The sequence below is a fragment of the Canis aureus genome, chromosome 6 (assembly GCF_053574225.1).
Source record: "Canis aureus isolate CA01 chromosome 6, VMU_Caureus_v.1.0, whole genome shotgun sequence".
NCBI classification, from domain to species: domain Eukaryota; kingdom Metazoa; phylum Chordata; class Mammalia; order Carnivora; family Canidae; genus Canis; species Canis aureus.
The window spans coordinates 55,758,508-55,769,526 of NC_135616.1; the positions used below are offsets into that span (position 1 = coordinate 55,758,508).

At 39.3% G+C, this 11,019-nt stretch overlaps 1 protein-coding gene across 4 annotated transcripts in view; it reads left to right on the top strand.

The window, feature by feature from the left end:
* The window catches only part of ZBTB37 (zinc finger and BTB domain containing 37), a 29,389-nt gene that overhangs the window by 1,105 nt on the left and 17,265 nt on the right, over positions 1–11,019 (top strand). For 2 of the 4 annotated variants that reach the window (XM_077901733.1, XM_077901732.1), the window contains exons 2-4: positions 199–393; positions 1,555–2,514; positions 3,962–4,061. In XM_077901733.1, coding sequence (XP_077757859.1) covers positions 1,592–2,514; positions 3,962–4,061 — 1,023 coding nt within the window. In that variant the 5' untranslated portion in view covers positions 199–393; positions 1,555–1,591. Of the gene's footprint in view, positions 1–198; positions 394–1,554; positions 2,515–3,961; positions 4,470–11,019 lie in introns of those variants that run through there. The other 2 variants (XM_077901734.1, XM_077901735.1) reach the window with 2 other exon arrangements.

Here is an 11,019-nt window from a genome sequence, read left to right on the forward strand (position 1 = left end):
CCCCCTTCCCGGTGCCCTGCCCTCACCTGAAGGCTAGCTCCCCAGCCTCACGCCTTGCACCCCTCCCCCCCCCCCGCTCCTCGGTGACATATCGCCCTTCCGCCAGTTCCCCGCTACCCACGCTTCCTAACGCAGACTGAAGCCACTCAAATACCGGAGTGGCCAACCCCATGGCGTTCCCGGTTCTCCCTCTTGCAGCTCTCACCCTTCCAGTGCCGACGGTAAAGACCTTACTCCAGGGGCTTCCTCCTCACTGGGGAATTGCCGGGAAGAGCAAACAAAAAAGGCGCTGGTGTAGGCTCCAAAATAAACACATCTGAATTCATGATGGCATCGACAGAGGCTCTTATTGGATTAAAAGTTTCAAAACAAACAAAAACGCTTTGGAAAAAGGTCAGATTGGCTAAAGTTGGTTCTTAAAAGCAGTGTATACACTTCCCTATTTACTGATAAGTGTGTTGTAAATGTGGGGCAATACTGTGAGCTTCTCAGGATTTTAGATCTTAGATAACTACGTAATGTCTTATAAAGTTACAGAGAAATGGAAACATTGGGCTCAAGGCAGTGTCTTCCTGTTGAGATTTATACAAACTACTCTCAACCATTGAAGGGTACTGGATGCGGTTACCCGCATAGTGTTTCAGCTATTTCTTAAAAATCTTTTAATGTAAACATATTGGCAATACTTAGTAAATACTTTTTTTTTCTTTTTTTTTTTTTTTTTTTTTTTACCAGTTTTGGGGAATTAAATTTCAGAATCAGTATCATCACCACCCTGAAATTCCCAACTTTGAGTTTAGGTAGAAGTAGGTTTACCTACTCTTTCCTAATTCTTTTTTTTTTTTTTTTTTGGTACTCTTTCCTAATTCTGAGAGTCAACTTTTTCAAGTTCTCTGCAGCGTCACTGAGTTCTGACACAGCTGTGGCAAGTTTCCTAATCTAGAGTTTGCTTAGGAGCCCTAAACCCAAAGCCTTTGTTTTTGGTGGGGGCTCTGACTCTGAAGCTTAGAAATAATGGCTTATATTTATGTGGGCTATTAGTCACCATTTAAATAATAAACATAACGTACACAGTGTGTAGTAAAGTATTAACAAGAGGGATACCTAATCATCCCATTTGTGGGTAATTGCATTCATTAGAAGAGCTTATTACTTTCTCCTCCAGTGAAAAGTTGTCGCAGGATTTTATGTGCAGTGTGCAAATACTTTATGATCAAAGAAAAAGGGAAAAAAAGCTGTCACAACTGCTTTTGCCCCTTCTGTTTTGTTGAACTTCTGTTTTGATGTTGCATAGCTTCTTAGTAAGGGAAGTATGGACATAACTCGAGTTGACACAAGTCTAGCAATCACATTTTGGTTTTAAGGGTATCTTGCTCTGAAACCAGAACTAGAAAACCTGTTGGTACTTCTTATCTGTATTAAATGTAAGGAAAGTTATCTCTTTTTACTTGGAGATTTGAAATTTTACCCCAAAATATTTGTACATACCTTTGAATTGGAAAGCATGAGAGGAATGAAATTCTAACTATCGATGAATATGGTTTCCTCTTTCAGCAGGGTTGAATGTCTGCCTACACCCTCAGGCACGACCATGGAGAAAGGTGGGAACATACAACTGGAGATCCCCGACTTCAGCAACTCTGTTCTGAGCCATCTAAACCAGCTGCGCATGCAGGGCCGCCTCTGTGATATTGTGGTTAATGTGCAAGGACAAGCTTTTCGGGCCCACAAAGTGGTACTGGCTGCCAGCTCACCCTATTTCCGGGATCACATGTCCTTGAATGAGATGAGTACTGTCTCCATTTCAGTCATCAAGAACCCTACTGTTTTTGAACAGCTCCTTTCTTTCTGCTATACAGGGCGGATTTGCCTGCAGCTGGCAGATATCATCAGCTACCTGACAGCTGCCAGTTTTCTGCAGATGCAGCATATTATAGACAAATGTACACAGATCCTGGAGGGTATTCATTTCAAAATCAATGTGGCAGAGGTAGAAGCAGAATTAAGTCAAACGAGGACAAAGCATCCAGAAAGACCTCCAGAATCGCACAGGGTTACCCCGAATCTGAGCCGTTCCCTGAGCCCACGACATAATACCACCAAGGGAAACCGGCGAGGTCAGGTCAGTGCTGTGTTGGACATCCGGGAGCTCAGTCCCCCTGAGGAGTCCACCAGCCCTCAGATAATTGAACAGAGCTCAGACGTAGAGAGCCGGGAGCCCATCCTCCGAATCAACCGAGCAGGACAATGGTACGTGGAGACGGGAGTAGCAGACCGCGGGGCCCGGAGTGATGATGAAGTCAGGGTTCTTGGAGCAGTACACATCAAAACTGAGAACCTGGAGGAGTGGCTCGGGCCTGAGAATCAGCCTTCCGGAGAAGATGGGAGTAGTGCAGAGGAAGTCACAGCCATGGTGATTGACACCACCGGCCACAGTTCTGTGGGACAGGAAACTTATACTTTAGGATCTTCAGGAGCCAAGGTGGCTCGGCCAACAAGCAGTGAAATTGACAGGTAAGTTTTATTTTCTCTGCTCATCTGATGGCTGTTGTGCAGACATCACTGAAGCAGACCCTCTGTGATACAGAGCGCATCTTCTTACTTGATGCTCTTAGCCAAAGTAAGTTGATGTTGGGGAAACTGGCAGTGTGCCAAAAGGCTTGCATTCTTATTTTTTTAAAGCAGGAAGCTCCTAGTCCTGAAGTATTCACAGTGTTGTGAGAACTATGGTAAAGTTAGACACTTCTGTGAATCAGAATAGCAGCTGCAGCCATACTAGCATCAGTAATTGCCAGGGCCTCCTCGGATTTCCAGGCAGGGAGCTGATCAGCAGCTGGGAACCTGGCATCTTTGCCCTTCCTTGGTATGTTATCACTCAGGTAGGTGGCCTTGGGGACTTTTACTTTCCTTTGTAACACTGTTTACTTTCCTTTGCCCCCACCTGCCAAATTAGAAGTAGTATGGTACCCGTGGTGATTGTTCTTTTTAATGTAATCACAATAATTCCAAAGAAAAGCTTTTTTGATGTCCCCGCACCCCCACCCCCATTTGTCATCTGATAATATCTTTCCTGTTTTCTTTCATGAACGACTGCTGGCACCACAAGCCTGACAATCTTTTTTTTTTTTTCACCAGTGCTGTTAATGCCCCATGCCTCACTTTTCTTTGTCTAATGTGTTGCAATTGTTGGAACATTTCTTTTTTGGTGGAAGTAGCAATAATTTTAATCTAAGTTAGTTGAAAGTTGAAAGAAATATTACCAACTTAGATTGGTAAGATTGGTTTTTTTTCCATTCTTAAAAATTAATTAAGATGGACTGCATGAACAATGAAAGCTAAAGAAGCTATTACTTTGATTCACACCTGGTCTTGAAAGCCATATATGGGTCACAGAAATTCAGAGAATATATCCTTTAGCCTCCATAGGTGGTCTCTTCTTGTGTCCTTAACAGTTAAAAAAATCCCCATGTGCACAACGCTTACTGTCCCATCCACCCCCAATGTTGGCACTGTGGTCCAGTGTTAGAACTGTATCAGAAGTAATGGCTCTGGATGCAAAGATCTTTAAATCTCCATGATCTGTATCAGCAGTCCCAAATATATATAACAAATTACCGTGGGGCTTGGGGGAAGGAACAATCAAAAATCTAATAGTTACATAGAAGAAACAAAATCATAGACTCAGTTTTAATGAATGCTTTAATGGTCTCCTCAGTACTTAGGGTAGAAGCTTCTATTTACTCTTAGTTTCACCAGGCCCTGTGGTCTGTGTCATTTTACATTTGTTCACTACCAGGGGAGACCTCTCATTTCCCATCAGATCCTGTTTTGGCCCCCACGAAAGTATTTCTTAGTCATCTGTTGTTGCACAGCCATGGGATAGAAAGGGTAGATATCACCATATTCTAAGTTCCTTGACACTACTTTTCTGTTAGTTTCTTTTTTGCTCCTCTTTCAACAGATTTAGCCCCTCCGGCAGTGTGGTTCCCTTGGCGGAGAGACACAGAGCCAGAAGTGAGTCTCCCGGGAGAATGGATGAGCCTAAGCAGCCCAGCTCCCAGGTATGTAGTGGGTTTAGGATTGCTGCACTGGTTGAAGAAAGTGCCACTGTGTGTGAACAGAATCTCATGAATAAGAAAGACATAGGAAAGGTGACAGCGGCCCTGTTAAATTAATACTATATTTGATTCCTTTTTTCTTTATTCTTGCTTGTGAGCATGTAGGAGATACACTTTTGTTGTCCGTAGAGTTTGGGAAGTAGGAAAAAATAAGACTGTGGAACTCTGCCGATTATAGGAGCCAGTCTATATTCCTGAGAATAATAGAAATAACGCCTGAAAACTACGTGCAGGTAACTTAGGACCTGGGATGGAGAGAGTCTGATTTTGTATTTGCGTGGGTGTAACACTACATAATTACTGGTTTATATAGTATCATATATATGTAAATAAATTGTTTATGCACTTTTTTGTGTGACTGCTTTTTTTTTGTATGCTTGTATCTTTTCATTTTTTTCTTCCTGAATCTTTTGTTAGACCGAAATGTTCTAGAAAGGCTAGGAATGATGTTTTTCCATCTTCTTTGCAGCTCTCCTTAGCAAGTAGTATAAGTAGCTAGTTGATATTTTTGTATGTTCTCATAAGTCCGTACCATTGAGTATTGATTTTTAAAAAGATTGTGCACTCACCTAGTAGAACACAATAAATTGTAAACACTTTTGCCCTTTCAAAGGAAATACTGGTGGATTAAGATTGGATAGCTAATGTTTTTGGATTCTGCATTGTATGATAGTGTCTTGTTTAATTTTTATGTAAACCATTGGATATTTATTGTGTCCTTAGTATAGTAACTGTGGTAAGACTTTGTTAGAAACTGTCCTTATTTGCACATTATTATACCAAGGTACCCGAAAAGGAAGGTAACTATTAGAAGATAGTTTTTTGGTTTTAATAAGGTGTTAGAGAAAATGTTAGGAGCTTGGAGGAAAAGTAACTTTATTCATATAATAGGGCCCCTTTTTCTCTTCACCTGCCAGATAGGATGCAAGTGCCTGTCAGGCAAATCCTGCAGTGGGACAGACCTTCCAACTGCCTGAGTGGAGCAGACAAACAGAAAACACGTGGGCAGCCCGGGTGGCTCAGCGGTTTAGCGCCACCTTCGGCCCAGGGTGTGATCCTGGAGACCTGGGATTGAGTCCCACGTTGGTCTCCCTGCATGGAGCCTGCTTCTCCCTCTGCCTGTGTCTCTGCCTCTTTCTCTCTCTCTCTCTGTCTCTCATGAATAAATAAATAAAGTCTTAAAAAAAAAAAAAAGAAAAGAAAAAACACGCATAGCTGAGACTGTAGCAAGTTTAGAAGCAGCACTGTGGGAGTGGGGGTGCTAACAGGCCGTTATTAGAATCACTGTCCACATAAGTGTTATTCAGGAGAGACTGAAATGCACTTTTTATTTTTATTCTTTTATTATTATTTTTTGAAATGCACTTTTTAAAGTAGTAGTTAGGAAGAGATAACTTACTTATATGTAGGTGGGATGGGGATAAAAATGGGAATTCTGCAAGGGTGTGTACCTGACCAGAGCAGAAGGTACAGGCTATAAAGCAAGAGCAGATAAGTAATATTATCTGGACATGTTATTAAGAGATGAGTTATTATATACCTTAATATGTGTGAAAGTTTATTTTGGGGAGTCTCCACCACAGTTTCCCGGCCACGGAGAACCAAAACAAGACATGGACTTCATTACAGTAAGAACAAATTTTGATAGACTTGAAGAGCTTTCTGAATACAGGGGTGATTAAACTGCTCTGGTCAGTTCTTTATCCAAAATTTTCTATGGCCTTTTCTTTTTTCTGCCACATGGAGGTGAAAATACTTGGCCTCATTTTCCAAGGAATTAAAATCTTTCTAACCTAGCTTTTCCCACCACTCATCAGCATTTATTGTCACAAACGGACAGGCTTACTTTGTGTGTCAGAACAACATCAAACTCATTCTTGTCTCTAGACCTTGAGTCTGGAATGCCCTGTTCTTCCCAGGTGTCTGGGTTCACCCAAGACCCAATTCCTGCTTCATGTGCCCTGACTCGTTCAGTCCTCTTTGATCTCTCCTTACACCACCACCGTAGCATTTACAGGTGGCACAATAGAATTTTTCCTAACTCTGTATTGACTCATATAAATTATTCTTTTCCTATTTGAATGAATTTTAGGTCTCCTTGTACTTTGAAATTTCCTTGAGGACAGAGTCCTCATTTTCTAGTCTTCATATCTGGTAGTCTTTTCAGGTGCCCAATAAATAAGTGTTGTTTACCACTAATTCTCAGTAACTAAGGTTACTTAGTAGATACTCATTAAAGAGGCATCTACCAACTAGGGGATTATTTGGTTGTGAATTTCCAGCTGTGGAGATCTTCAAATAAAATAAGTGAACCAGATCAATGACTTTTTAAAGTCACTTCAATTGAGTCTGATTAGTAATTAAAGATCAGGATGGTGAACATATCTGTGTTCTTTTTTTTTATTTTAAGATTTTACTGTTTTAAGTAATCTCTACACCTAACATGGGGCTCAAACCCACAACCCTGAGATCGAGAGTCAGGTATCTACTGACTGAACCAACCAGGCGTCCCAATGGTGAACATATTTGAAGGCCATGTCAAGAATCTAGCCTGGTATTTTAGAAAATATGGAAATCATTCATTTATATGAAATTTATTCAGTATATACAATAATTCGCTTAAAAAGATAAAAAAAATCAAATATATTTTAAAAGATGATTTAAAAGGATATCACAGATTTACTTTCTGCTCGTGGACAATACTGGTATGACATTATTTTCCTTAAAGTTAGGTGGGTTTTTGTAGAGAATCAATACCCTCAAGATTATGAATAATATTGTGAGTTTGAAATGTTTAATAATACTTTAACTTAGCTACATTAAGCACTTTAGAATATTAACTCATTCAGTGTTCATTGCAACTAATCAGGTAGATGCTATTATAATCATTTTACAAATGAAACTGATGCTAAAAGTCACAATAAATAGGATGCAGATTTGAACCCACTTTTCAGTACTCTTAATTGCTATACAAGGTAGTAACATGCATTCAGAGTATTTCAAGGCACCTTTATTGTGTTTGAGTCTCCTGAGAATTCTTTTGATAATTCAGTAGAGCTAGCAGAGCATATACTAACTTTGTAATGTTGTGGATGAAAAAACTAAGCCTCAAAGAAGTTATTCTGTGGTTTGTCCAGGAACTTTTAGTGGGATAATCCTTCATTCTTTATGGGAGCTCAGTTTTGATTATCCAGAGAAATGGAGCAGAAAGAAATGTTATATAAAACAAATCAGAATCAGAAATCATCTAAAATCTCAGTCTTACTATTCAACGCTTGATTTCACATACTGCTTCCCAGACCTGCTGAGAACCGCTTCTGTTCTGTTGGAAATGCTAAAGAGCACTGTCAGTTTACGTATGTGAAAGGAGACAAGACATTTTTAGAAATTCAAGAAAAGGGCACAGAATTAATTACTAATTAGATAAGTCTTTCTTCATAGTCCAGTCAACTTTTATATTTTCTCCTCTTTGGTACTTTAGCCTCTGTCCCACATCCACCTATATACCTATATAAGATTTTTATTCAAAACATTGTTATATGTTATTTAAATATAAGCATATAATGTTTCAGAATCATCAGACTGAAAATATCAGTAATTTCTGAATGGTGATATCTTAATATAGACTTTGAATGAAAGGCATTTATAAATCCAAAATGTTTAGGGGTGCCTGACTGGCTCAGTTGGAAGAGCATGCAACTCTTGTTCTTGGGGTCATGAGTTCAAACTCCATGTTGGGTGTAGAGATTACTAAATATAATAAAAATAAACTTTCAAAAAAATAAATAAACTTTCAAAAAATTTTTATTAAAAAATCGAAGGTTTTAAAATTTTCATTAAAAGAAATATATTTTTCACACTTCCAGCTTTCAAATAGGGGGAGCTCCTGTTTTCGTTTTTTTTTTTTTTTTTTTTTTTTTTTAGGATTTTATGTATTTATTCATGAGAGAGAGAGGCAGAGACATAGGCAGAGGGAGAAGCAGGCTCCTTGCAGGGAGCCTGATGTGGGACTAGGTCCTGGGACTCCAGGATCACACCCTGAGCCAAAAGCAGATGCTTCACCACTAAGCCACCCAGGTGTCCCAGGAGGAGCCCTTGTTTATTTCATGTATTAAAAATTTTCGGGCTGCCTGGCTGGCTCAATCAGTGAAGTGTCTGTCTTTGGCTCAAGTCATGATCTCAGGGTCCTGAGATTGAACCCCACATCCAGTTCCTTGCTCAGTGAGGAGCCTGCTTCTCCTTCTCTCTCTACCTGCTGCTCCTCCTGCTTGTGTTCTTTCTCTGTCAAATAAATAATATCTTCTTAAAATTTTTATTTACATTGTTAATGTTCATATTAGGTAAAACAACATTAAGGTCTTTAATTGATATATTTTTGAGATTTTTAAAATGTATTTATTCAGGAGAGACACAGAGAGGAAGAGACAGAGAAGCAGGCTCCTCACAGGGAGCACAATGGAGGACTCCATCCTAAACCGGGATCCCACCCTGAGCCGAAGGCCAACGCTCAACCACTGAGCCACCTGGGTGTCCCGGTCTTTAATTAATATTGATGAATTACTGGGGTTTTTAGGTGTGATAGTGGTATTTTGATTATATTAAGAAAAATAATATTTGTCTTTTAGAGATACATACTAGAGTATTTATGGATGAAATTATATCTGGGATTTTTTTCAAAAATAATATGAGGGGGACTCCCAGGTGGCTCAGTCAGTTAAGCATCCACTTCTTGATTTCAGCTCAGGTATTGATCTCAGGGTTGTGAGACAGAGCCTGTCCTCAGCACAGAATCCTGCCTAAGATTCTCTCCTTCTTCCTCTGGCCCTCCCGCTTGCTCACTCTCTCTCTCTCTCTCTCTAAAAAAAATAATAAAGGATGACTGGGTGGCTCAGCGGTTGAAAGTCTGCCTTCAGCTCGGGGCATGATCCCAGTCCAGGGATCCAGTCTCACATTGGGCTCCCTGCGAGGAGCTCGCTTCTCCCTCTGCCTACATCTCTGCCTCTCTCTCTGTGTCTCATGAATAAATAAGTAAAATCTTTTAAAAAATAAAAAATAATAATAGGAGAGAAAAAAGTAAGGTTAAAGAAGAAACAAAATTTTCCAGTGGTTGATAATTTTTGGATGATGGGGACTCAACATACCATTCTAAAATTGTTCATGAAAAGTTAAAAAATTATGTATCATTTGACCTTCATAAAGAAAAATAAATCAGAAAAGGAAAGCCTTTTTTTCAGTAATCTAAAGGGTTATTGATGTAATTAACAGTGGCATTCTGATGTTACTTTATAATAATTGCTTTTTTTTTAATGTCTTAGGTATATTTATTACCATAGCATAAGAAATTTAACTTTGGTGGGGAGATACTTTTACAGGAAAGATTGGGGAGATCATATATACATCACAGATTGTTCTATTTTAATAATCTGCTTAAATGAATTCAAAACCAGTATAAAGAATAGGTATGGGGATCCCTGGGTGGCGCAGCGGTTTGGCGCCTGCCTTTGGCCCAGGGCGCGATCCCGGAGACCCGGGATCAAATCCCACGTTGGGCTCCCGGTGTATGGAACCTGCTTCTCCCTCTGCCTGTGTCTCTGCCTCTCTCTCTCTCTCTCTCTCTCTCTCTGTGACTATCATAAATAAATAAAAATAAATAAATAAATAAATAAAATAAAATAAAATAAAAAGAATAGGTATGTAGAATGAGATGGTAACATGTCTGTGCTGTATTTCAAAGGTAACCTTTAGTATAAGCAGTTTGAAAAGTGAATAACAACATCATTAGGAATATGTACTGACCCTGTTTCTCTTAGTCTGGCTTTTGTTCAGAAGTTTTATTTTGTTCAGAGGGCAAAATCAGAAACCAAGTCTTACTCTTTTTTCTCTGTGGTTACCTATCATTGTATTTGGTGGACAATAGTAAATATTTATTATCAATTTGTGAAAAGGGTACAGAAAGGAATGACCAAATTTAGTAAATCTGTGTCTCAATCTGGTTTCCTATCCCACCTCTTCTGCAAATTTGCTCTGAGGTCAGGTACAATTTGAGTAGCCTTTATTATTTTTTTTAATTTTTATTTATTTATGATAGTCACAGACTGAGAGAGAGAGAGGGAGGCAGAGACACAGGCAGAGGGAGAAGCAGGCTCCATGCACCGGGAGCCCGACGTGGGATTCGATCCTGGGTCTCCAGGATCGCGCCCCGGGCCAAATGGCAGGCGCCAAACCTCTGCGCCACCCAGGGATCCCTTGAGTAGCCTTTAGAATGAAGATAATATATATTGGTATGGCACCAAAATATTTTTAAGTAAAGCAATACTGTTACTGATAAACTGTAAATCTCTTTTATAAAGGTAGTTACTTCAGGATTCGATTCTGGTATTAATGATAATGCCACAAATAGAACTTGTGATGTGTTTGCCATACATACTATATTCTTTCTTATGAGATATTGTTATGACTGGCCATGTCACATGTGGCTATTTAAATTTAAATTTTAATTAACTGCAAGCAATTAAAATTAAAAATTCAATTCCTCAGTTGTACTAGCCATATTACAGATGCTTAATAGCCACATATGGCTAGGAGCTACTCTATGAGATGGTACAGATTATAGAACGTTCTCATAATCACAGAAAGTTCTATTAGAACCAGCACTGCTTAAGTACCTACTTGATTGATTAGAGTCCAAGAGGATAGTATGAGTGGCCTCAGGTTCTCCTGTCACCATAAAATACAGTATTCAGCAAGGGTTTATTTTTTTTTTAATATTTATTTATTTATTTATTTATTTATTTATTTATTCATTCATTCATTCATTCATTCATTCATTCATGAGAGACACAGAGACAGAGAGAGGCAGAGACACAGGCAGAGGGAGAAGCAGGCTCCATACAGGGAGCCT